The 27,526-nt window shown below is 45.5% G+C and overlaps 1 protein-coding gene across 10 annotated transcripts in view; it reads left to right on the top strand.

The window, feature by feature from the left end:
* TRIO (trio Rho guanine nucleotide exchange factor) overlaps window positions 1-27,526 on the top strand; it is a 371,525-nt gene that overhangs the window by 104,472 nt on the left and 239,527 nt on the right. For all 10 annotated transcript variants that reach the window (XM_030856581.2, XM_060295665.1, XM_030856580.2 and 7 more), the window contains one exon: window positions 25,593-25,667. In XM_030856581.2, the coding sequence (XP_030712441.2) occupies window positions 25,593-25,667 (75 nt within the window). The remainder of the gene's footprint in view (window positions 1-25,592; window positions 25,668-27,526) is intronic.

The following is a 27,526-nucleotide window of genomic DNA, read 5'->3' on the forward strand; positions in this document are numbered from 1 at the left end:
GGAAACTGCAGCCGGTGGCAGGGGTGGGGAGCTGTGCTGCACAGAAGACAGACAGGCTGGGGGGCACCTTGCATTTCACCTCTGCTTATTTTTTCCCTGAAGGAAAGATTAGGTTCAGAACGTTCCTCCTCACGCCGCCCTGGTGGTTCTCTTGCCAGTTGTGAAGAGTCCGTGGGAGGGTGAGCCCCTGCCCAATGGGGCGTAGTGACCCCAGGACAGCTTTGCTTCTTTGGGCCTGGCATTCTGCGTGATGTGATTTTGGTGGTTAGGTGCAGCTGCCTGAAATACTTCAGCAACTATAAGATGTCCTTGATTTGGGGGCCCTCACGCCTCTGGGGACCTTATTGTTAAAGCTGTCTCAGTACTAATTTTGATCAGCATTTATGGGCTGCACATAAGGTAACAACAGAGCACCTTAATCCCAGATTCCGCAAGTGCCTTATTTGGAGAATTTGGAGCCCGAGTAGATGGGAGCTGGAGAGGAGCGCGTGCCTGCCCGCCTGCCACGCACACCGTTTCCCCGTCTGCGTGGCCACTGGCCACCGTGTGGCCTTGCTGCGCCACAGGCTGGGATGGCCTGGCTCTCTTCCCCTGGTGGTGGTGCAGCTCAGGTGGTGCAGCTCAGGACTGGGGAGTGGGGAGCTGGGGTATCCTGTCTTTTTATTTATCGAGCTGATGTTTGCAGAGCACCACTGCCGGGCAGTTTTTGGTGCTTTACGTGCCTCCCCTCACCGAGTCCCCGCAGTGTCCCTGGGAGGTGGGGACTGTCCCTGCGGTGGATGGCTGGGGCCTGGAATCCATCTGCAGAGGGAAGCAGAGGGGTCCGGGGGGTGCCTAATTAATGGACGAAGCAGGTGCCGACAGAAGCCCTGGGATCAGGGAGAGATGATTCGAGAAAAGACTGTGCCTGTTTCTTCTCTAAAATCAGGAGGGAGAGAAGGTAGCAGTAGGGGCATTTGGATGCAGAAGGGAAGAAACGTGAGCTTGTATCTTAAAACCTTGCTCTTCTTGGCGAAATAAGAGGTGACTGCCTGGTGAAAGGGTGCGCCGAGGTCGAGGATTAGAGGAGACCAGGGGTAGGGGTTGGGGGACAGCAGTCATGGCAGCTCAGGTGCCCCAGCGGCTGGCAGCTCATCACCGCTGTATGGTCACCTGGTAAACAGTTTCATTTATGGGGGTGACCAGCCTGTGAGACGACAGTAAAGTCTAATAAGCACGAGATTCTGAAGGAGCCAACCTTCAAGAGCTGTTCTTCCCAAGCTGTTGTGATTTTAGCCTTAACCAGATCCTGCAAAATAAGACATTGAAATAAAAATACCAGTTTGGCTTTGTTTGTACTTACTTACAAAGGAAAGGGTCACGTTCTCACTGTATACTCAGTCGTGTAGTTTCGTGTCTTGTTCGGGATTTCGTCTCATTAAACATTAAGCATCTTCTGTGCAAGGCTCAGTGGGCCGTCCCTCCGATTTCTTGTCTGTCGACAGATCCGATCGCTTTTCCTTCACGATCGCTCTTCCTCCGGCCCTTCCTCACTGTCCATCCCACCGGCCTGACCCAGAGCCTGGCCTCTGTCCACGCCACCCGCCCTCAGGCCTCCCCCCCTCCTTGACTTAAGCATATGTGCTGCTCTGCATCCGCTGAGGGCCAGGCCTGTCATTGTCCTGCACAGGATGCCAGAGTGGCAGGCGAGCTCCGAGAGGCTGACCTCGCTTCCTCAGGCAGCCTCACCTGCGTCACTGAGGGACGCACGTCTGTTCTTGATGCGGGGCCTGGTCCAAGGGGCACCTGTGCTCTCTCTTGCCACCTCCGGAAGAAGGGACAAAAGATGACAGAAGAGCCCAGGAAACGATTTTTTAAAAATATTTATTTATGGGCTTCCCTGGTGGCGCAGTGGTTGAGAGTCCGCCTGCCGATGCAGGGGACGCGGGTTCGTGCCCTGGTCCGGGAAGATCCCACATGCCGCGGAGCGGCTGGGCCCATGAGCCACGGCCGCTGAGCCTGCGTGTCCGGAGCCTGTGCTCCACAACGGGAGAGGCCACAACAGTGAGAGGCCCGCGTACCGCAAAAAAAAAAAAAAAAAAAAAAAAAAATTATTTATTTGGCTGCTCTGGGTCTTATAGTTGCGGCATATGGGATCTTGTTCCCTGACCAGGGATCAAACCCGGGCCCCCTGCAGTGGGAGCGCGGAGTCTTAAGCCACTGGACCACCAGGGAAGTACCCCCCAGGAAATGATTAAGCCATTGCTTGAACGTTCCTTAAAACCGACCTTTCCAGATGTGAAGTACGCCCCTTAGAATGGGCTGCCTGTGTGTGAACCCAGCATTTTATTAAAATTTAATAAAACCCAGGTTTTATTTTATTTTGTTTGCGAACCAGAAGGCGCGGTTCTTGCCGTCCTGCCAGGAGAGCGGAGGGACGAGGTCCTGCCTCTGGGCAGGTGTGCAGCCTTCCCCACTTCTGCCAAGCTTGTGGGGAGGGGAGGAGGCCCAGCGGAGGGCGGCTGGCCCCCAGGCAGACTCCAGGCAGGACTGGCCTGCACACCCGGGGCTCCTGGACTGAGGGTCCAGCTGTGCACACGGCCACCATTTCACCCACTGGAAGAGCCTGGCCTGAAGTTACAGGTAGCCATGTAACTTCAGGGAAGTTTGCTCAAGGAATCACCCTCTGTATCAGCATGATTTTTAGTCCCTGATGCAGATTATCCCAGTCAGATCACTGTCTAGCGGTAGTTAAGAGGAACTTGGCTGAAGAAAAGGAAATGCTGATTCCAGGGCGGACGGGAGCTCTTTGTTCACCACAGGGTGTGTGTGCATCAGGATCTCCTGAGTGTGGGAAGAAAATAGCAAAAGCTTTTGAAAGATATTTATGTATAGCTTATTATTTTCAAATTTATATTTGGGGGTATACAATAGACTGGTACAATAGTACACTTAAACATAATTGGGGACATGTAGTAAAATTCTTTGGTGATGGAATTCTTCAGCAAAAGCATTTGAAGAACATTGCTTTAGGGCAGTGGATCTCACAGTGCGCCTCCAGGATCCCGTGGGCTCCTCAGGGACTTTTCAGGGGATCTGTGAGTTAAAGCTGTTTCCACAATAGGCCAATAGAGTCTGAGCGTTTCCTCACTCTCACTCTTTCCAGAGTGTATAGTGATGTTTCCCAGTGGCTGCCTGGCACTTAACATTACAGCAGATTAAAGGCAGAAGCAGATGTGAGAATCTCGATGTTCTACCAAGCATACATTAAAGCCAGTCTCAAAAGTGTAAAACACTGCCAGCCTTCTTCCTGGTAGATTTTGGAAATACAGAGTTTTAAATAGAAAGTCTTACTTACTTTAACATGTAATAGATTTATTATCATTATTTTCCTTTTTAAAAAAGTATATATATATAATTTTTTTTTTCTTTTTTTTTGGCTGTGCTGTGTGGCATGTGGGATCTTATCCCGATGACTAGGGATTGAACCCCATGCCCCCCTGCAGTGGGAGCGCAGAGTCTTAACCAGTGGACCGCCAGGGAAGTCCCTTTCATTACTTTTCAAGAAATTAATCTTTAAAATTTTTTCTCAGGGCTTCCCTGGTGGCGCAGTGGTTGAGAGTCCGCCTGCCGATGCAGGGAACACGGGTTCGTGCCCCGGTCCGGGAGGATCCCACATGCCGCAGAGCGGCTGGGCCCGTGAACCATGGCCGCTGAGCCTGTGCGTCCGGAGCCTGTGCTCCGCAACGGGAGAGGCCACAGCAGTGAGAGGCCCGCGTACCGCAAAAAAAAAAAAAAAAAATTTTTTTCCTCAGTTTTAGGTTTTAACATAGATATTCGATGTCTAGATATTATGTGGCTGGACTGTGACAGGCAGAACCCACAGAAACCAAAGCTCTCTGAGATCCTCAGTGGTTTTTAAGCGTGCAAAAGGGTCTTGCCACCAAGCCTTTGAGATGTGCTTGCTGTGTTAGAGGTCTGGTAGGCTGGTCTGGGCCGTGCAGTCCAGCAAAATGCCCACAGGAGGAGCCTGGGGAGGAGGGCCTGGCAGGCGGGAGGGCAGGAAGGCGAGGACCGCTTTGTGCCTTTGCCTGGCCCCGTCGCCCCTGGGAGCGGCAGCAAGGTCTGTGCTTTTGGCCTCCACTCCTCCTCCCCAGTTCTGCTCCAGCCTCTACGCCAGTAGCACAGATGGGTTACTGTGTGTGTTAAATAGGCTTCTGTTGGAATCTCTGAGACCCTAAGACCAACCTATGGCATTATTGCTGTGGGAAAATCCATTCCTGAAATCCAGTAATGGCGGACTTGCTAACTGAGTTTTGGAACACAGGCTGTTTGGCGGTTAGTGACCGAGTTTCTGTGCAGGTCTCCGCAGCAGTTCCTTTTTGGCAATTACTCTTAAGGAATCTTTTTTTTTTTTCTTTGCGGTATGCGGGCCTCTCACTGCCGTGGCCTCTCCCGTTGCGGAGCACAGGCTCTGGACGGACCCGCAGGCTCAGCGACCATGGCTCACGGGCCCAGCCGCTCCACGGCATGTGGGATCTTCCTGGACCGGAGCACAAACCCGCATCCCCTTCATCGGCAGGCGGACTGTCAACCACTGTGCCACCAGGGAAGCCCTCTTAAGGAATCTTAAATAGGAGGAACTATTAGGGGAATTCAGTTGAGATAGAGATAGAAAGGGAAGCACCTGGGGTATCCTGTTCTTTCGGTCTCAAACTTTCTGGACAAAATGTAAAAATCTAGTTTACTGTTCTGTTAGCTCAGAGAGGTTAGAACCTAAAAATAATTTCAAACTAATCTCTTGTCCAGTAACATGCTTGTTTTTGTTTCCTTGTTCAACTCATTTTGGTAAAAGGTACCAAATGGTTGCATCCTTAAAAAAATACTCGGGCTCATCTGACAGACAGTACACGCTTTAGAGAAGATGTGGAGTCCAGCCATTTGGGAAAACATTTGGCATCACCTCATAAACGCTGACCCAGCAGTTTCTCCCCTAGCCGATCCCTGTGCCCGGAGATGCTCTGAAAGTGTGTTCTGGGATACGTGGACACGGCAGTTCAGGCAGCATCATTTATAATAGCAAAAATGGGAGACAAAGCAAATGACCATGAACAAGAGTGCAGGAATAAGTTCATGGTGTAGTCACAGAATGGAGCATTAAACCAAGCTCAGGGTGCAGATTAACGCAGATGAGCCATCCAAACTGGATCAAGTGACAAGAGAACGCGTGTAGTAGGATTACTTTCGTATTAAGTCCAAAGACGAGTAAAAGAAGCAATATATCATGTAGCAGTAGATTCATAAATGGCAAAACTGTAAAGAAAAGCAAGGGAATGTTTATCCTAAATGCCAGCACAGTGGTATGTCCGGAGCCAGGAGGTGGTACCATCAGGCCAGGGCGTGGGGAAGACTTCTTAGGAATTAGGGTTCTGGTTCCTAAACGGGATGGTGGTTTCAAATATATACACGTAACACACATACACACCTTCATGCAGACCAGCCTGACATTCTCTTCTAAGTCTGGGGCCTGTTTTTGCCTGGGCTTTTCATTTTAGTAGCTGAAAGAATTAGAAAAATTGATTAAAAACCCTTTTTGTTTTACAGTGCAGTGAATAATCGAATATTTAAAGCCATCAGGGCTCTTGGAAGTTATCTCCTATAATAGCACCCACTGCTCTTCCTGTTTTGAGGTTTCGAGGTGGTACCTTTGGAGAGTTGACTGATGTCATGCTGTGAGCTTCCATAGAACCATCTGGGCTTGCTTTTGCAAAGAATGAAAGGAAACTTAGTGTGGGTTTTCATCACTTTAAAAACTTATTTTCGAATGGGTTTGCCTTCACCACAGTGGGCCGAGGGGGTGGCAGCCTCGGACAGTGGACACATGAAGGCCAGCAGCTTTTGGGTGCACAGTTAGCTGTTCATTGCAGTGCTTATCATGTATCTGGGCAGAGTGGGAAGATCCTGTTTTTTCTTGATCATCTATTAAAACGAGAGATGATTGTGTATTAAAAAGAGAGACCGAAGGTGGAAGATGAGGTTGGAGCGTGGTCTGTGCTTTCTGGCCTCGGGTCTGAGCCACGTAGCTTCACAGGGGTAGAGAGCGACTGGATTCTCACTCCAGTGGACAGGCTTCTGACAGTAGAGGGATGTGAACTGGAAAGACGTTGGAAAGGGAGCACTTTTTCAGTTATTAAGGTGTTTATTGTCACCATTTTAGTTAGAGGAGGTGATAGCTCCCCCCAAAATTTGTTCATTTCGTGTGACTTTTGGGCTCATCTGTTTTTATTTCTTATTATATTCTGATTCGCCCCTTTCTACAGTAGGACAGGTTGAGCAGGACCCTGAGAAGGCCCAGGGGCAAGCGGGGTGCCCCTGGGTTGGGGGAGTGTGACCAAGGGGTCAGGATAAGCTGCAGTCTCTTAGGCAGAAGAATATTCTGACTTTTGAACTGCCTTATAGTTCCTTAAATTACTTATAGTCAGTCCCAAGAGAAGGAAATTGCCAAAGTTAATTGTTGATTTTAAAAAATAAGTTTTTTTTTGGTGTGTGTGGCTTTTGACAATAACTGCATGTGACACATCTCCTTATAGAATGCAGTAATTGCTGGTAAATGGGCAAGATTTCCCCAAACCCATTTACTTAAAAGCACTTAGCAAATGTGTATGTCTGAGAATAAGCCGCTTTCTCAGAGGTCAGTGGTAATAGTAGTTAGCGTTCTAGGTGCTGTTAGTCCTGTGAGTGGTATCGTTGGGATCCTCATCTGACCCATTTCACAGATAAGGAGTCACGGGTGCAGAAAGACTCAGTGGCCTCCGTGCTCTCCCTGCTGGGAAGTGCAGACTGGGCAGCCAGGTTCCAGCCCCGACTCCTCACTAAACACATTAGTCCCTCGGCAGAAAGTTCCGTGTTGAGTCGTGGCACCGTGGCTTTCAGGTGATATCCATCAGTGTAACGCGGGGGAGAGGGGTGGTGAAGGGTAGCTTTTATACACTCCTCCTGAACTGTCCTCCGCACCTCTCGGGTCTGCGCCATCTCTACCTTGGAAGGAAGTTGTCTGTAACCCTGTGCTGGCCCTGAGCACCTGGGCAGCAGGTGCGCTGAGGTCTGGGTGCAGTCCCGAGCAGGTCCTGCAGGTGCGGGTTGGGGAGTGAGTGAGTACGCACCCCTTCATTTAACTGTCCTTGCTGCATTGCTCTGTGCCTTTCTATACGTCCATTTGCATTTCTTTACTAATTGTGAAAAAATGTTCTCTGGGCCTCCCAGTAGAGAGATCGGTATCTATCTCTCTCTCTCTTGTTTCCTCGCTGTCAGGGACTTAGCAGTTAGAGGCTTGGAGAAAGGAAAACAGATTGCCCAGCCTGCATGGCCTACAGCTTTGAGTCTCAGCCCACTTAGATGGGGTACTGCCGGGCACGTCTAAGGAAGTCATCTTTCCGGAGAGCTTGCCTCCCCCCACCCCTCCCTCAGTTATTTATTGCGGACCCTACAGCAAGCAGGAAGAGGCCCCATGGCTCACGGTTGCGCGGCCCGGCCCCAGTGCGGGCCCAGGACACGTGTCTTCTCGCCCCTTACATGGCAGCAGTTTCCCAGGTGGGATGATGAGTTTTACAGTCACGCAGTTGGAACTTCTTCCCGTTTTGTGAGGGTCTCAGCCCCGCCGGAGCACTTCTGAGCCGGGGCTGGCACCCACTTACTGAGCTCAGAGTGAATCAAAGGGGAGATGCTGCTACACGTGGGCTGGTACCTCCTCAAGTTCACGGGGTCTCCAGCAGTGATTCCCTCTGAGCAGGCTTCCCTGCGCTCCCTCCCAGAGGGTTTAGCCCCTCCCTGGCACTTCGGTCCTCTGTACCTTGGGAATTGCATCTTTTTCTCATTATCAATGAATATGCATAAGAATCCCAAGTGAGAGAGTCGATCCACATTAAATCCATTTTTATGTCAAAATTTGTTTTCCCATCAGTATATCTGAAATTATTTGGCTTAATAAACATATTTTAACAAGAATTTAAAAAACATACTTTTGTAGGTATGCAGAAGGGAATTTGATGTGAAGAGGTAGCAGGAGAGGTGGTTAGAGAATTGCAATGAATCTCTTTTTCTTTTTTTACATTACCAGATGCATTAGTTTTCTCAGCTTCCTTTGTAGTTTCTTAAATTTCTTATTAGGAATTCAGTAGGAAGGCTAATAATAGGGACCTATTTATTAGAATTTCTTTTCCCTGCTTGGAAATGAGGGTAACTCAGGACAGCAGTACCTGAGTTAACATGAATGAAAAAGTTGCTTTAACCTTAAAAGCCAGTGAGTCCTAAAGGCTTTGGCTGCCCTCCTGGTGTAATCTCGATACAGGTGCCATTATCTGTGACCAGAGTCGGGCTGGCCTTTCTCCCGAGGGGCTGTAGCACACCTGTTGAACCATCAAATCTTGTTATGCTAAATAGAAGGATCGGGAAGAAAACTTCCAACTTAACCATAGGTTGCATTTGGAATTCAGCCTTAAACAAGTTACAAACACCACTTTTTTTTTTTTTTTTTTTTTCCCGGTACGCGGGCCTCCCCCGTTGCAGAGCACAGGCTCCGGACGCGCAGGCTCAGTGGCCATGGCTCACGGGCCCAGCCGCTCTGCGGCATGTGGGATCTTCCCGGACCGGGGCACGAACCCGTGTCCCCTGCATCGGCAGGCGGACTCTCAACCACTGCGCCGCCAGGGAAGCCCTCCCCTCCCTCTTGAGCCTCCCTCCCTATCCCACATTTCTAGGTCATCGCAAAGCACCGAGCTGATCTCCCTGTGCTATGCGGCTGCTTCCTACTATCTATCTATTTTACATTCAGTAGTGTATACATGTATCATTTTGTTTCCTTTCTTTTTTTTAGATTCCATATATATGTGTTAGCATATGGTATTTGTTTTTCTCTTTCTTACTTACTTCACTCTGTATGACAGACTCTAGGTCCATCTACCTCACTACAAATAACTCAATTTCGTTTCTTTGTATGGCTGAGTAATATTCCACTGTATATATTGGACACATCTTTATCCATTCATCTGTCGATGGACATCTAGGTTGGTTCCATGTCCTGGCTATTGTAAATAGAGCTGCAATGAACATTGTGGTACATGACTCCTTTTGAATTATGATTTTCTCAGGGTACATGCCCAGTAGTGGGATTGCTGGGTCGTATGGTAGTTCTATTTTTAGTTTTTTAAGAAACTCCATACTGTTCTCCATAGAGGCTGTACCAATTTACATTCCCACCAACAGTGCAAGAGGGTTCCCTTTTCTCCATACCCTCTCCAGCATTTATTGTTTATAGATTTTTTGATAGTGGCCATTCTGACCAATGTGAGGTGATACCTCATTGTAGTTTTGATTTGCATTTCTCTAATAATTAGTGATGTTGAGCATCTTTTCATGTGCTTCTCGGCCACCTGTATGTCTTCTTTGGTGAAATGTCTATTTAGGTCTTCCACCCACTTTTTAATTGAATTGTTTGTTTTCTTGATAATGAGCTCCATGAGCTGTTTGTATATTTTGGAGATTAATCCTTTGTCTGTTGTTTCATTCGCAAAAATTTTCTCCCATTCTGAGGGTTGTCTTTTCATCTTGCTTATGGTTTCCTTTGCTGTGCAAAAGCTTTGAAGTTTAATTAGGTCCCGTTTGTTTTTGTTTTTATTTCCATTTCTCTAGGAGGTAGGTCAGAAAGATCTTGCTGTGGTTTATGTCAAAGAGTGTTTTTTCCTATGTTTTCCTCTAAGAGTTTTATAGTGTCTGGGCCTGCATTTAGGTCTTTAATCCATTTTGAGTTTATTTTCTTGTATGGTGTTAGGTAGTGTTCTAATTTCATTCTTTTACATGTAGCTGTCCAGTTTTCCCAGCACCACTTATTGAAGAGGCCGTCTTTTCTCCACTGTATGTTCTTGCCTCCTTTGTCATAAATTAGGTGACCGTATGTGCGTGGGTTTATCTCTGGGCTTTCTATTGTGTACCATACTGTCTTGATTACTGTAGCTGTGTACTATAGTTTGAAGTCTGGGAGCCTGATTCCTCCAGCTCCGTTTTTCTTTATCAAGATTGCTTCTATTCCGGGTCTTTTATGTTTCCATACGAATTGTAAAATTTTTTGTTCGAATTCTGTGAAGAATGCCTTTTGTAATTTGATAGGGATTGCATTGAATCTGTAGATTGCTTTGGGTAGTATAGTCATTTTCACAATATTGATTCTTCCAATCCAAGAACATGCTATATTTCTCCATCTGTTTATGTCATCTTTGACTTCTTTCATCAGTGTTTTATAGTTTTCTGAGTACAAGTCTTTCACCTCCTTAGGCAGGTTTATTCCTAGGTATTTTATTCTTTTTGTTGCAGTGGTAAATGGGAGTGTTTCCTTAATTTCTCTTTCTGATTTTTCATTGTTGGTGTATAGGAATGCCAGAGATTTCTGTGCATTAATTTTCTATCCTGCAGCCTTACCAAATTCACTGATTACTTCTAGTAGTTTTCTGGTGGCATCATTAGGATTTTCTATGTATAGTATCATGTCATCTGCAAACAGTGACAGTTTTACTTCTTCTTTTCCAATTTGGATTCCTTTTATTTCTTTTTCTTCTCTGATTGCCATGGCTAGGACTTCCAAAACTATGTTGAATAAGAGTGGCGAGAGTGGACATCCTTGTCTTGTTCCTGATCTTAGTGGAAATGCTTTCAGTTTTTTATCATTGAGTATGATGTTTGCTATAGGTTTGTCGTATATGGCCTTTATTATGTTGGGGTAGGTTCCCTCTATGTCCATTTTCTGGGGAGTTTTTATCATAAATGGGTGTTGATTTTTGTCAAAAGCTTTTTTTGCATCTATTGAGATGATCATATGGTTTTTATTCCTTAATTAGTTAATATGGTGTATCACATTGATTGATTTGTATATATTAAATAATCCTTGCATCCCTGGGATAAATCCCACTTGATCATGATGTATGATCCTTTTAATATGTTGTTGGATTCTGTTTGCTAGTATTTTGTTCAAGATTTTTGCATCTGTGTTCATCAGTGATGCTGGTCTATAATTTTCTTTTTTTGTGATATCTTTTTCTGGTTTTGGTATCAGGGTGATGGTGGCTTTGTAGAATGAATTTGGTAGTATTCCTCCCTCTGCAGTTTTTTGCAAGAGTTTGAGAAGGATGGGTGTTAGCTCTTTTTTCGAAGTGTTTGATCGAATTCACCTGTGAGGCCATCTGGTCCTGGAGTTCTGTTTGTTGGAAGATTTTAATTACGGTTTCAATTTCATTACTTGTGATGGGTCTGTTTATATTTTCTAATTCCTCCTGGTTCAGTCTTGGAAAAGACCTTTTCAAGAATTTGTCCACTTCTTTGTGGTTGTCCATTTTATTGGCATATAGTTGTTTGTAGTAGTCTCTTATAACCCTTTGTATTTCTGTGGTGTCAGTTGTGACTTCTCCTTTTTCATTTCTAATTTTATTGATTTGGGTCCTCTCCCTTTTTTTCTTGGTGAGTCTGGCTAAGAGTTTATCAGTTTTTTTGTCTTCTCCAAGAACCAGCTTTTAGTTTTATTGATCTTTGCCGTTGTTTTCTTCGTTTCTATTTCATTTATTTCTGCTCTGATCTGTATTTCTTTCCTTCTACTGACTTTGGGTTTTCTTTGTTCTTTCTCTAGTTGTTGTACATGTAGTGTTAGGTTGTTTATTTGAGGTTTTTCTTGTTTCTTGAGGTGAGATTGAATTGCTGTAAACTTCCCTGTTAGAACTGCTTTTGCTGCATCCCATATGTTTTGGCTCTTTGCGTTTTCGTTGTCATGTATTTCTATGTTTTTTTTTTTATTTCTTCTTTGATTTCTTCAGTGATCTCTTGGTTATATAGTAATGCACTGTTTAGCCTCCACGTATTTATGGTTTTTACAGTTTTTTTCCTGTAATTGATTTCCAGTGTCATAACGTTGTGGTCAGAAAAGATGCTTGATATGATTTCAATTTTCTTAAGTTTTCCAAGGCTTGATTTGTGACCCAAGATGTTATCTATCCTGGAGAATGTTCTGTGCGCACTTGAGCAGAAAGTTTATTCTGCCACTTTCAGGTGGAGTGTTCTATAAATATCAGTTAAATCTTATCTGGGCTATTGTGTCATTTAAAGCTTGTGTTTCCTTATTTATTTTCTGTTTGGATGATCTGTCCATTGGTGTAAGTGGGGTATTAAAGCCCCCTACTATTATTGTGTTACTGTCGATTTTCCCTTTCATGGTTCTTAGCATTTGCCTTAAGTAGTGAGGTGCTCCTATGTTGGCTGCATAAACATTTATAATTGTTATATCTTCTTCTTGGATTCATCCCTTGATCGTTATGTAGTATCCCTCCTTATCTCTTATAATAGTCCCTATTTTAAAGTCTATTTTATCTGATATGAGTATTGCTACTCCAAGTTTCTTTTGATTTCCATTTGTATGGAATATCTTTTTCCATCCCTTCACTTTCAGTCTGTACGTGGGTCTCTTATAGACAGCATATATATATGTCTTGTTTTTGTATCCATTCAGCCAGTCTGTGTCTTTTGGTTGGGGCATTTAATCCATTTACATTCAAGGTTATTATTGATATGTATGTTCCTCTTACCATTTTCTTAATTGTTTTGGGTTTTTAAAAATTTTTTATTTATTTATCTATCTATCTATCTATCTATTTATTTATATATTTATGGCTGTGTTGGGTCTTCGTTTCTGTGCGAGGGCTTTCTCCAGTTGTGGCGAGCGGGGGCCACTCTCCATCGCGGTGCGCGGGCCTCTCACTGTCCCGGCCTCTCCCGTTGCGGAGCACAGGCTCCAGGCGCGCAGGCTCAGTAGTTGTGGCTCACGGGCTTAGTTGCTCCGCAGCATGTGGAATCTTCCCAGACCAGGACTCGAACCTGTGTCCCCTGCATTTGCAGGCAGATTCCCAACCACTGCACCACCAGGGGAGCCCCTTGGGTTTGTTTTTGTGGTCTTTTTCTTGTGTTTCCTACCTTGAGAAGTTTCTTTAGCATTTGTTGTAAAGCTGGTTTGGTGGTGCTGAATTCTCTTAGCTTTTGTTTGTATGAAAACCTTTTGATTTCTCCGTCAAATCTTAGTGAGATCCTTGCCAGGTAGAGTAATCTTGGTTGTACGTTTTTCTCTTTCATCACTTTAAGTATATCCTGCCACTCTCTTCTGGCTTGCAGAGTTTCTGCTGAAAATCGGCTGATAACCTTATGGGGATTCCTTTGTGTGTTATTCTTTGTTTTTTTTCTTCGCTGCCTTTAGTATTATTTCTCAGAATGTAATTTTTGTTAGTTTGATTAATAGGTGTCTTGGTGTGTTCTCCTAGGGTTTATCCAGCACGGGACTCTCTGTGCCTCCTGGACTTGGGTGACTATTTCCTTTCCCTGTTAGGGAAGTTTTCAACTATAATCTCTTCAAATACTTTCTCAGACCCTTTCTTTTTCTCTTCTTCTTCTGGGACCCCTATAATTCGAATGTTGGTGCGTTTAGTGTTGTCCCAGAGGTCTCTGAGACTGTCTTCAGTTCTTTTCATCCTATTCTCTTTATTCTGCTCCTTGGCAGTTATTTCCACTATTTTGGCTTCCAGCTCACTTATTCATTCTTCTGCCTCAGTTATTCTTTTATTGATTCCTTCTAGCGTATTTTTCATTTCAGTTATTGTGTTGTTCATCTCTGTTTGTTTGTTCTTTAGTTCTTCTAGATCTTTGTTGAACCTTTCTTGTATTGTCTCAGTCCGTGCCTCCATTCTATTTCCGAGATTCTGGATCATCTTTACTATCATTACTCTGCATTCTTTTTCAGGTAGATTACCTATTTCCTCTTCATTTATTTGGTCTTGTAAGTTTTTACCTTGCTCCTTCATCTGTGACATACTTTTTTGCTGTCTCATTTTTTTTTTCCCTTTTTTTTTTTACGAGTGGGATTGTGTTCCTGTCTTACTGGTTGTTTGGCCTGAGGCTTCCAACACTGGAGTTTGTAGGCTGTTGGGTAGAGCTGGGTCTTGGTGCTGAGATGAGGATCTCCGGGAGACTTCACTCTGATGAATATTCCCTGGGATCTGAGGTTCTCTGTTAGTCCAGTGGTTCGGACTCGGACCTCCCACCGCAGGAGCTTCGGCCTGACCTAGGTTCGTGAACCAAGATCCCGCAAGCCACCTGGGGCAGCCAAAAAAGAAAAGAAAAAAAAGAAAAAGAAAAAAAGGAGAAGAGTAACAAAGTAAACAATAAAATTAGACTAGGAAAGTAACAGCTATGTTAGAAAAAAATATATAGATGAAACAACAACCAGAAGGTAGAACAGAACTACAGTAGTAACAAAGAGGAGGAGGAGAAAAGAAAAGAAAGGTGGAAAAGGTCTTGGCTGTGGAGGGTGGCATCTAAGCAGGGGTGAGGCTTGGCTGGTGGGCGGGGCCTATGCTTAGGACCCACAGGGCTGGAAAAGGCAGTGGGGGTGGGCGGGGCTTAGGCTCTACAGAATAGAAGGGGCCCAGGCGTGCCTCCCCCCGGAAGCCCAGCAGGCTTTCTGGGCTCAGGTGGGCGGGACAGACACCCTCCGCTCCTCTCCTGCTCCTCTACTGCTCCTCTAGTCCCCTCCCAGCAGCCTCTCCTGATCTTGCTGGCCTCCCTCCTTCGTCCCCAGGGCCCATGCTCCCTGCAGGGGGCTTTGGAGGGTGTGGGATTGGCCTGGGAGCTCAGCAGGCTCCCCGGACCTGAGTGGGCAGAGCAAACGCCCTCTGCTCCGGTCCTGCTCCTCCAGTCCCGGAGGGCCCATCCCGCCTGCCTCTGTTCATCTCCCCAGCCTCCCTCCTATGCCCCCAGGACCACCCCAGCCTGGAGGGCATAGGATCCGACCTGAGAGCCAGGCGGACTTCCCCGGAGATCGGGCAGGGGAAACGCTGGGCCCGCCCTCCCCTGATCCCAGCCCCCAAGGGTCCCTCCAGGCATGGGAAGGCATCCCTCCCCTGCTCTCAGCCACCCCTCAGGGGCACCGGTCCTGTCCGGCCTCCACTTCTCCTCACTCCTCAGTTCCCCCACATCCTACTGGTTCTCTTGGGGGTTCTTCCCGTCTCCTTGGGCGTCAGGGTCCCCCACCCGCATCTGGCAGGCGCCCTAGTTGTGGGGAGACGCCAACACTGAGTCTTCCCACACTGCCTTCTTGACTCCGCCCCCTTCTCATGATTAAAGCAATCACAGTATTACTCTTTGAACATGTTATAGTATTATTCACTTCTGTGCTTTGTGGTTTTAATCCCTATAGCAAGGGGTTCCAACCTTTTCAGAAGGGTCTGGAGCATCCTTTTCTATGTCAGGGACTTAGTTTTAGTGCCAGTGATTGATACAGAATTTCAGTGACAAAAGTAATACTTCTGGATGGCTTTGTGTAATTCATCACAATAGCATCTACATCTTTTTTATAAATAACAGTACCTGTATTTGTAAGGCATATTTATTTGTCCATCAGACTTTGCTTGTTACGTACACATGGTTAAGGCCACTATTTGGTCTAATGTGTGTTTTATTTTGTTTTAGATTATAAGCTTCTTACAATCAGGAACACGTCATTCAGGGGGAACATTTCTAGGGCTTAAGAGAACACCATGTGTAAATGTGTCCTTTATGAATGCCAAGTGATGAAAAACACAGTTCTAAGCTTCATCAGAGGGACTGGCTGGTAGAAAGTTCTTCCATACCTTTCTAGTGAGTTTATGTTGAAATTAAATCCAAATGGAAATAACTTTTCAGTCCTTCAGGTTCAGTTTTGAGTTGTATGGGGTTTGCTTGGCTTGCTGTTTCCCTCACGTCTACTCTGTTTACAGAATCTCGTAATGAAAGCGCTTTGGTGTAACTCGGAATTCTTGGGTGAAGACAGTCCTGAGTGCAAAGGGGCGGGGCCGCAAGACCCGTGTTTTCCTACTTAGAAACCACTTCCCTAGAGTCTTGCATCCCTCTTGGTGGTTGAGGACGTGGTGTTGACTGAAAAAGAACACAAAGTGAGAGCAGTGAGTTTGTTTTATTCAGTGACCTCACCGAGGACTGTAGCCCAGGAGACAGCCCCTCAGATGGCTCTGAGGATCTGCTCCGAAGAGGTAAGGGGGGAGCCAGGATACAGCTGAACTTTTTTGCTGGAAAAACACGTGGTCAAGAATAAAAAGATCACTGCTAATTACAAAGAACAGACATCTGAAGTTAATGATTGCACTGTTTTTCTGTGTGTGGGAAGATGCAAGAATCTGGGCTCCCTGAAATTTTTCCTTAGGTATGCATCTTAACTCTCTAGGGACTGGTATGTGGTCTATGGAACTCAAAGCCACTCAGTGTCCTTCCCATCACAGAAGCTTTTCATAAATAATTTTTGTATGTGTGTGGCTGGGCAGCAAATAACTTTTAATTACGTTGTGAAAATCCCAGAGTCAAACTTTTCCTGCTTAAAAAATCTGAATGAAGAATATGTAAATGTAATTTTATGTACTAGATGAAGGACTCACTCGTCACCGCAGCCTCCTCGAATGAGTGTTTGGAGCAAGTTGACCACTTTGGACTGGTTGCTGACTGTCTGGGATGAGACGGATACTTGGCTCAGAGCTGCAGGTTGTCAGCTGCCACTTAAAATTTCCAACTGCTTGAAGCGCTCTGAGCCTCGGGGGCTACCTAGCTGGGGATGGAGCCCTTACTGTGACCATAGCACTCTGCTAGGCAGTGAGATGTAGGACCGTCCCATCCCTCGAGGGGCTTCCCTTATCATGGGGCACGCTGATGGGTGTTTAGGTAATTCTAACTGTGCAGTGTGATAAGGGTTCGGGGTGCTGTGGGAGTGCAGGATGGGGCATCTGATCCAGCACTGGGGGGCTCCGCAAGGCTACACAGACAGGCTGGGTCTGGCCCGAGCCTTTCTGGAGGAGCTGGGAGGGTGAAGAGTGCGTGCGTGTGCGTGTTCACACGTGTATGTGCATGTTGGGAGGTGCGGGGCGTGTTTCCGGCTGGTAGGGAGCAGTGTGTGTGGAAGTTCAGCCGTGAGCGAGGACGTGTGTTCCCTGCAGGTGATTAGAATTCCTGGAGTGGGTGTGTGGAGAGGGTACTGAGTCGGGGGAACCAGTGAGGCCACAGGGGTAAGTGGACGTCAGGTCTTGAGGGGCTTTGTGCCACATCAGGGAGTTCGGGCTTTATTCGAGGGCATAGAGAAGCCACTGGTGAATTTTAGGGGAGTGAAACTGTGAGATGGATGTTTAGGAGAGAGTGGCAGAATGGATCAGAGGGAATCATGAATGTCCATTAGGAGACTGTTGGAGTCATGCACATGAGGGAGTTGCTGGCCAGTGGACACGGTGCCCCTGGAGTCTGCAGGAATGCGAGGGAGGACGGTGGGGGGCAGGGGCAGCCTGGGTTCCTGGTTCGGTTGGGGTGGGTGGTTTGTGGGACCGGGGGCTGCGCTGGGACCCACACAGTGGGGGGCAGGTCTGGGGGGATGCGGGTGAGTTCGGGGTTAGACGTTTGGTAGAGAAGCCTGTACTATCGGCATGCAGATGCCCAGTTCATGACCCCTCCTGGCTCCTGCTCGGCAGCCGAGACCAACCATAATCAACTCCCCCCGCCCCGCCCCCTGGCAAGAATCCTACATCTTACAGGACATCTCTTACTTCGATCCCTCTGGCCCTGGTTTTTCCATACTATGTGTTTGCACTGTACAGAACTGACCACTCCTGCTGCTTTGCCAAACACACTGGGTTCAGCAAGGACCCTAGATTGCACTTGATGTTCATATCACCCCCAAATCAGAGCAAATCAGTGTACACTGAGAGAAGTTTTAATACCGTCAATTTATACCACTTCTCTGTAATTGAAAGCCTTTCTGTATGTAATAATCAAAAAGATATTTATATAAAGGGAAAGAGTAGAGTTATAATTATCGCTTTATTATCCAAAGCCTTTTATAGAGTTTGATTGTGATGTGCATTTAAAAAAATATACTTGGGTATTAGAATTTTTTCTTTTCTTATTTGGTAGAGGGTAAGGGTACTACCATTTACAGACTGTTTGATGTAATGATTAAACAGGTTTTCTTTTAGCGTCAATTTTGGTTGATTGCTGTACAGTTGTATCACTGTTATTCATTTGCTACAAACTAAGTTTTTTTGTGTGTGTGTTTTTTTTGACTGCGTTGGGTCTTCGTTGCTGTGCGTGGGCTTTCTCTAGTTGCGGTGAACAGGGGCTACTCTTTGTTGCGGTGTGCAGGCTTCTCATCACGGTGGCTTCTCTTGTTGCGGAGCATGGGCTGTAGGTGCGTGGGCTTCAGTAGTTGGGGCACGTGGGCTCAGTAGTTGTGGTTCACAGGCTTAGTTGCTCCATGGCATGTGGGATCTTCCCAGACCAGGGATCGAACCCGTGTCCCCTGCATTGGCAGACAGATTCTTAACCACTGTGCCACCAGGGAAGTCCCGCAAAGTAAGTTTTTAAACAGCTTTCCTGAGAGGCTACTTCTTATGTAAAGCAAACCTTATTTGGAGTCTGTCAGCACACAGAACCATATGAATCAAAGTGTGTGTGTGTGTGTGTGTGTGTAGTTTAGGGTGAGTGATAGGTCTCAGGGTACAGCCTGGGTGAGCTTTCCCCAGAGGCATCTCCTGACAGGCAGTACAGGCACAAGCACAGACAGATGTCTTCTTTCTCTTGGCATTAGACAAACACGAGGATAAGGTTTCTCTACGCTTGGCCCTGTGCTGGTCCCTGAGGATGCAAAGATGAACGGCACATCTGGGCACATGGTTCTTTTTAGATTTATGAGATTATAGAGTTGCCTTTTATAATATTCCTCCTTTTTTTGACTATTGGAATATTTCCTTTCATTGGTCTATTCCTTATGCTTTTTAATTAACCTCTAACACAGTTACTGTGTAATTAAATCATCAAATGTTAAAAATTCTGCAGATTGTTTCATTACAGTAAAATATATGCAATAGTTAAAAATATTCTTGCTATGGTTTTGCTTTTGTGTTTTTTTTGGTTATTTTGGTTTGTCTTCTATGTTTTGTGCTCAAGACATTAAAAGCCAGAGCTATTTCAAGTTGAAATGCCCTTAAACTGCCTTGAATCAGACAGCTTATGTTGCTTTTTCTTTCTGCAAGGTATGATATTACAGGCTATTGCTTCTAAAATTATGTGAAGGAATAAATCAACCAGTCTGACAGTTATTATAACCATAAAGGAAATAAGTAGAAATTATAATGCTGTACTATGAAACCCCATCCATATTCCTGTGTGGTGGCCTGTGAACATGTTTATATTCTTGATATAAATAATTCACTTTATATGCATTTTATAATCATTTTATAAGTACGGACTGTAGTTACATATTTATGTAAAAATAATATAAGCATTGCATTATGTTTTGATTTTTTCATGTATTAGTAAAGAAGACACAGTACACCACTTGATTTATAACCTTATATCCCCGCCCCCCGCCCCAAACATTTTCAGAGAGGATCCAGGCTAGAGAAAATGCTTCCTCCCTACGCAACACTGGTCTCAATGTTTGCCCAACTAAAAGCCTTGATAGCGCAGACATTGTGCCGCGTGCGCGCGCTGCCGCTCCCAGCGATCCGTGACTAATCCCGCAGGCACTGCAGAGAAAGGTCCGGGAGTCGGAACTGCGGACGGCCTGCCTGGAAAGGGTGACGTCACCTCCATCTGCGCGTGCGCGCTGCCGCTGATGGAGAGACTTAGCCCCCTGCTCTTTGTGCTGTGGGGTGCATGCGCGCGCGTTTCCCCTAAATAAACTAATGAGCAAAATTCGGTAATTACCACCAAGACTCCGTACTAATAGTGACCCTCCAGCTTACTACTTAATGTTGCTTTCCTTTGTTCTTTCAGAACGCTGCTTTCTTTATTACCACATTGTTTATTACTGCTACCACCTGTGTCTTTAGAAGGATGGGAATTTGTTCAGTCTCTCTCACTTTGTCTTCCCATTTAGTAAATACTAACGTAAGATAGCTGACCGGCAAATGAGACCTCTGAAAACGGATGAGCTGCACAGTTTGCCTTGTGGATTGTCCTTTAAGGACAAATCCCAGTGCAGGAGGTGAGGCGGACTGTTGAGAGCAAGGTGCCAGTTCATCTGGTTCAGCTCAAATGGTGAAGAAATGACTTTTTTTTCTTCTAACAAGCACTGTTTTTATTCAATACTTAAAAAAAAAAATTGACTTGTTTAATTTGAGGATTAGGTAACATTTCAAATGGCTAGTATCTGCTGGTAGTCCTGAGAGAAATATGGGAGAAAAAATTAACCTGTGTTTTGGTTTAGAATTTTAAAAATTTGGTTCATTTAAAAACTCATTTGATTTGTTTCATCTTAATTTCTTTTGAAACCAGCTATGGAAAAATGACTGCTGGGATAATGTTTGCTCATTGTAAAAATATTTCTGTGGTGCTTTTGTACTTCTTAAATAAAAAAACCTGGGGGTGGTTGTTCCTTATCTGTTTGTTGATTTTAAAAATTCTGATACCAAGGAAATGACCAAGTGTGGGAGCATTCTGGTCAGCAGTGACTCGCTTCAAAAGGCATTTGTCAGCAGTAACAATACAGCACCTCCTTGTAGGGTCGAGGGGTGACAAACGAGATTGATCTGACCAGTGGGGTATTAGATAGTTGAAGTTTCAGACCATTGATTCAACTAAAAGATTTTACATTGTTGAATAACTTGTGGAATGTTTTCTCTTAGGGCAGAGAGGTTAATTTTCCTCGTTGTAAATATAAGTCATATCGTAGGCCATCTGAGCAATACTGAGCTTATAGGTTAAACGGGAAACAGGAAGTGCTCAGGAACATTGAGGTGCTTGCATGGGGGTTTTGGGCAAGAAGCTGGAGAAGTATGTGCATGTCTTAGTTCGTTCATTCATTCATTGATTCAGCCAACCCATGTTCATTGACCACCCTGTACCTGCCCTGTCCTAGGCAGCTGGGACACAGCAGGGAACAAAAACAGACCCGTCCTCTGGCTGGCAGGCGGATTTAGAGGAAGAGAGAGAAAAACTGTTCTCTTGATGGGCAACATAATGTTAGTCACTTTAGGAAATGTGAATGATTTGGGAGCGGGGGGTTGAAATGTACCTCAGGCTGACAGGTTACTGAACCAAATAGCAATTTGAAAAGTGGTAACAGAATCAATTTTGGCAAGTCATATCATGCTGAACCTGGGGTTTGAGATATTTTTTAATGAATATGTTAAAACCTCTAAATATTCAAATGTGATTGCTTTAGGAAAAGGGGTTATTTGTGTTGACTGAAACCAGGAAGGAGGAAAGAAAATCAGCCACTAACTGCATGTTTATGTTAACAATGATAAAATCAGATTGTTAACCCAAACGCACTTCCCTCAGTAGCGTTCAACAAATATTAACATCAAGATCTAGAGTAATGGCAAATGTTCTGTGAACATTTTTTTCAGATTTGGTTTAAAAGAGCAGTTGTTGACTTCCTTTTTGGACTCCCCTGGAACACACCCTTTGCACCTACGAAGGAGCTGGATGAGCCTCGGCTGACTGCATCCCATGCGCTGTTCACTGTCCCTTGAAGCTAGCCTTTCATTAAAATTCACAGTGGCTTCTTTGTCTCAGCAAAACGTACTTTAAATCGTAACAAGTATCCAGTCCCTCTGCACACTTCAATATAGGCCTGTGTATTTTAAAAAGTATATAATTGGGGCTTCCCTGGTGGCGCAGTGGTTGAGTCCGCCTGCCGGGGCAGGGGACACAGGTTCGTGCCCCGGTCCGGGAAGATCCCACATGCCGCGGAGTGGCTGGGCCCGTGAGCCATGGCCGCTGAGCCTGTGCGTCCGGAGCCTGTGCTCCGCAACGGGAGAGGCCATGGCAGTGAGAGGCCCGCGTACCGCAAAAAAAAAAAAAAAAAAAGTATATAATTGACAAAATGGGTACAAATACATGTCCTCTGACTTTGGCCATTTACCTCTGTTATATAGTTATTGCCTTTCACATTGCTCTTCTTTTTTTGCCCCTTCTCTCCTAGTTTTACTGAAATTCTCTCTGTGCCACCTATTAAGTTTGGTGGCACTTAGCAGTAAAGTGCTGATGACTTCCTAGCTGTGGCACTGATGAGATCTGTGGTCTCTCAAGTGTCACTCCGAGATGGCATCTGCCAGTCCTTCCCCTCTCCATGAGGGTGGGAGGACAGGTGTATGTTTCGAGGGTAGTTGCTGAGTGTATCCTTTTGTTCCGAAGTGTAGGTCCCACAGCTAGATCCTTTAATGTATGAGGAAGCAGCACAGTAGTTGTTGTCCTACCTGTCATGTAATCTAGAATCACTGGAACAGCACAGAAGCCATTTATTTGTAATTTTTTTGTAGTCATGCACTCTGTTTTCATAAATAGCTCTTCAGGGCATGGAACAGAATCTGCCATTAGATCTGAGGACATTTCATGGCTGAGTTCTTGCTTTTTATTGAAAGTTACGTGATATATTTAATCTAGCTTTAGTATGTGTACAGGCTTCCGCAGTCCTTTGCCTGTTGGGTGTGTCTTTTAAAAATGGAAACGAGGTTAAACAGTACTTAGGTGAGCGCCTAATAATAGCCACAAACTCAGTTTCTTTGTGTGGTTAGTTTTATGTTTCTTTCTTTCATTGTTTGTTTCTCTATTTTCTTTTATGTTTTAGACGTTTTCATTGTCAATTTTAATAAAATCAGCATGTCTTTTTTTCTGTGCCATATTCAACAAAAATATTATGGTAAAACTATTTAGAATTTATATTCTAGTCTATGTTCAGACATGTACGTATATCATAATAGAAGTTAAACACATTTTCACACCAGTTTAGCCATTGATTCATGTGCCTTTCTTCTTCTGGAAAAACTGTTGAGTCTCAATTTAGGGGAGATTGTCATTGTTTTGTTTCCTTCACTTTGTTTTCGTATCAGTATGATATTCTTCCGGTGGGGTGACCTGGAACATGGCAGCTCTAAATGGCATCATTCACTCCATCAGGGTTATTAATAAACAGATGTAGTCCAGAGTCGGTGGGACTTGTCAAGAATGCTTTGGAATTCCGTAAGTCACACAGGCTTCTCTTGAGGTCCCCGAACTGGAATGGGGACATTCTCTTTGTCGAGGGCTGTGTGAGAGGCAGCTCCTGCTTGTGCAGTGTGGGAATCCAGGACCGCAGTGGTAGTGGCAGCTCTCTGAGGGCTCTGCTGTGTCCCGGCCGGGGCACGTGTGCGCACGGCTATGGGGGGACGGTGGGAAGTGTGCGCTTTCTTGTCTGGTGGCAGTGGAAGGGGATCCTCTTTTCAAATCCCGGTAGATGGGGGTCCACAGCTATGGCTTCCTTCTTCCTAGTATTCTGGTATTTGATCTGCCTCCTCATTGCCTGGGTCCGTTCGTGCTGCTTACAGAACTTTCCATCCTGTGCCTTTGCTCTCTAGGTGTTCATGAGCTTGTCTCTGCAAAGGCCGCTGTGGTGCCTGATTCCTCTTTGCATTTGCCCCGCTGCCATCCATGTCCGCCTCAGTTGGAAGTGGGATGTCATCAATCTTTGTAGACGCATGCGGTGAATAATTACCCAATGACAGGCAATGAACTGCTGAGATGACATTGCATCCATTCAAGAGTTTTGAAGGAACCTTAAGGATGAAATTGCAGAGCCCTTGGCTCTTGTTTTGCCTTTTATAAATAGCCAGTGTTCTAAAAGCCTGGTGGGTTGGTCCACAAGGCATGGTGTATTGGAAAGCAAAATGGCCTGGTGATCTGGAGGCCTGCGTTCTGTGTTGAGCCATTTCACAACCAGCTGGGTAGTGCCACTAAGCCCTTGGACCTCAGGGTCCTCGTCAGGATGTGTTTGCTGTGGTCTTTGCACAGAAGTCTCTGGTGATCGTCAGTGTCGTGGTTAGATCCTGTTAAACTGGGTTCTTTGTGCACGTGTAGGTATTCTGTGGACAGGATTGTTATTAATCTACTCATTCTTTGTTTCTGTGAATGATACATTGCGGAGACTAGATTCTGTTGGATTCCTCCAGAATGTGCTGGTTTTGTTGCTGTTCGGGTGCTTGTTTCAGCAGGCTGGACCCTGCAGCGGGCAGCCACTCCAGCCTCGGGTCAGGTCCTTAGCCTTAGCCTGGAGCTGGGGCTGCTTGGAGCTTGCCCTGAACATGCAAGCGCGGGGGACAGCCAGAGGTTTGGGCCAAGTTTATGTACAGAATTTGGGTCTCCCCTTCTCTTTTGCACGATTTCTTGTCTTGATTACAGCTGCTGAGGTTGCCCTGAGCTGTGTCCCGACTTGTTTTAGCAGCTCCAGGTGGCTTAGGCTGGGCCCTGCCCTCAGGCTGAAAGCCGTTATAAAGTCACTTCCTTTTTCCTGGTGGCTCTCCCTGCTTTTGGTCACTCTCCTGTGCCTTGAGACAGTCGGTTTTTGTAGGTTTAATCTGTGCCAGGGCTGGTCCGCAGGAACTGCTCAGGCTCAGAAGCGGAAGCTCCAGTCACGTACCTAGAGCACTTTTTTTGCTGCTAATTCCAGGTCTATGCCTTGCATTGGTTATTTGTTACCAAACTCACATTTTTGGATCCTTTCCTTGTACTATTTTGGCAAAAACAAACAGGAAAATAGGGATGGGGCAGCTCTCTTTAATTCTTTCTAGAGATTGCTCTGCCGTGAACGATAGTTACTTGTTTTGATGAGTATGGCCAGCATCCTGAACCTGGACTTCCCCTGGTAGAGACCTCCAAGAGAAAAATGCCGAGGCGTTATTACCAGTATGAACATTTCTGACCCCAGAGTCCCATGTGGGCATTCGCCCTGGAGAGCTGGGCCGGTCGTGTTTGGGCTGCCAGAGTTCCCTTTGCGGAGATGGGTCCTGGCCTGGCCTGAAGTGCCCGCCGCGTGCTTCCTTGCCACACTGTTTCCACTGGGCCTTCTACGATGTTCGGGGCGTGGGGAGAGTTGGTTTGATGTGAGGAGAGGGATCTGGGCCACCCAGTGAAGTGGGTGACACCAGGCCATCTTACACGTTCGCCAGTGACATTCCTCCAGGGGCGCCTGCCCCAGAAAGCCTGGAAGGACAGCGCCAAGTGGGAGCTGTGGCCAGTCCCCAGCTGTTTATAATCCTGCTCTCCTCCCTGACGCTGTTTATGTTTAACTGGATTCGGAGATAGGATGAGGCTCTGAGCTCCCCCTAGAGGTTTTAGTGTGCCATGAATCGCAGTTTTAAAACAACCATGTTGCTGCTTTATTTGCCAGTGTTTATGTTAAATCTGTGGAATTAAAATGAAGATTTTTGAAACAATCTGGACTGATTTCAAATCCCGTATTTTTGGGACCAAACCTTTCTTTAAAACCAGAAATGATCGAGAGCTTGCTTGGTATGGGAGCCTCTGGGTCTGGGTCTGCAAATCATTCTTCCACATTGAAATAGAAGGTATTCCTGTGATCAGAGACTTTCCTTCATAGAATTCAGATGTTTTCAAATGATGATATTTCTCAAGTTGATTTAATGGGTGTGAAGAAAGCAGCTGCGTTGGCATTGAGATTGGGTGGTTAGGAAATTAAATGACACTCAAGCAACCCGCTAATTTTATTTTCTCCTTATGTATTTCAGGGTTTCGAAAAAACGATGAAATGAAAGCTATGGATGTTTTGCCAATTTTAAAGGAAAAAGTTGCATACCTTTCAGGTAAAGTTTAACTTTCTAATCTGCTCTATTGTTCCTTCTGAGTGCTTCGATACAATGTCAGAGTCTGAAATACTAAACTATACACTAGCTCACCTGTCACAACGTAAAAGCATTGGCATTTCGATGGATTTTTAACTGCTTTATTCTTGTAGTGTGGTCCTGAGAAATGAGTGCCCAAAGGGTTTTCTTCTAGCTGGCAGGCACATCATAGGTCAGATAGCATCGGTGATTAAAATATGTTCGTGATTAAAATATGTTCGTGTCTGTCATTCAACAAACATTTGACAGTTAAGTAAAAAAACTGATTTTTTTAAAATTAGAGTATAATTGCTTTACAATGTTGTGTTAGTTTCTGCTGTACAGTGAAGTGAATCAGCTATACATATACATATATCCCCTCCCCCGCCACATCCCACCCGCCTGGGTCATCACAGAGCACCGAGCTGAGCTCCCTGTGCTGTGCTGCAGGTTCCCACTAGCTATCTGTTTTACACACGGTAGTGTATATATGTCAAACCTAATCTCCCAGTTCATCCCACCCTCCTCTTTCTCCCATGTCCACACGTCCGTTCTCTACGTCTGCATTTCTGTTCCTGCCCTGGAAATGGGTTCAACTTTTCTAGATTCCACATATATGCGTTAATACACAATATTTGTTTTTCTCTTTCTGACTTACTTCACTCTGTATGACAGACTCTGGGTCCATCCACGTCTCTACAAATGACCCCATTTCGTTTCTTTTTATGGCTGAGTAATATTCCATTATATGTATGTACCACATCTTCTTTATCCATTTCTCTGTCTAGGGACATTTTATCCATTCCTCTGTCGAGGGACATTTAGGTTGCTTCCCTGTCCTGGCTGTTGTCAATAGTGCTGCAGTGAACACTGGGGTACATGTGCAGTTTGAATTACGGTTTTCTCAGGGTATATGCCCATCATCTCAGCAGAAGTGGTGGGAATGAGACCATATGTAGATGTGTCCTGAATTCCTTGCCTCTCTTTCTGGCGCTCTGGTCCTGGAATTCCTAGAACCCATGTCATGGACCTGGAAAGCCCTGGTCGTCTCTGCCAGCCGGTCCTCCACTTAACTCCTGGCCCTTCTGCAGCGTGGGGACAGACTGGACCGGTCTCCCAGGCTCTGGGGCACTCACCTGCCCTCTCCTCTGCACACAGAGGGTCAGCTTGGGGGCTTTTCTGGCTGTCTCCTCGGGGGTTCCTTCCTCCATGAACAGAACAGCCATTGGGTATCATACCTTTTTAGCACCAGTTCACTTGTTACAGAACAAAGGTTTGCAGGAGTTTTCTGCTGTGTTATAGCAGGAAGTAAATCTGTAGACTGTCACGTGCTTTTAGACAGTCTTCCTGGATGTGTTTCCCTTGATAAATTTTTATCTTTCACAAACAGGCATGCTATGCTGATCTCATGTCTCCTCTTGAACACGTTTTATTTTAAATTTGTGGCACAGCTAGCTCCTTTTACGTGTTCTGTGTGTCCTTTAAGCATGTGGGATGGCTATATATTTAGGATGCAGCTTCCTGTGGCTTTTTCTCTAGTCTCATCTCGCTTTGTGTCCAGTGGTGTTTCTTGCCTCCTGTTGACCACTGTTTGATGACTTTGCTGAAGTAAATCTAATTCAAGGTGACTTTGAGAGGTTAATAGAAGACTAAGTTCATGAAAAGGAGAAGGTGCTTTAGATTGTTGCAAAAACAGGGTAAAGAAAGGGGAAAAAAGGCCCTCCTGGCTTCTAATACACTGTTTTCAAATTAGCATTTGCTCCTTTCTAATCATTTAGTGACAAACTGCAAAATATGGACTCATGCCAATTTCATGAACCTCCTGACTAGTTCACAGGTGG

Source organism: Globicephala melas, chromosome 3, assembly GCF_963455315.2.
Source record: "Globicephala melas chromosome 3, mGloMel1.2, whole genome shotgun sequence".
In the NCBI taxonomy this organism is placed as follows: domain Eukaryota; kingdom Metazoa; phylum Chordata; class Mammalia; order Artiodactyla; family Delphinidae; genus Globicephala; species Globicephala melas.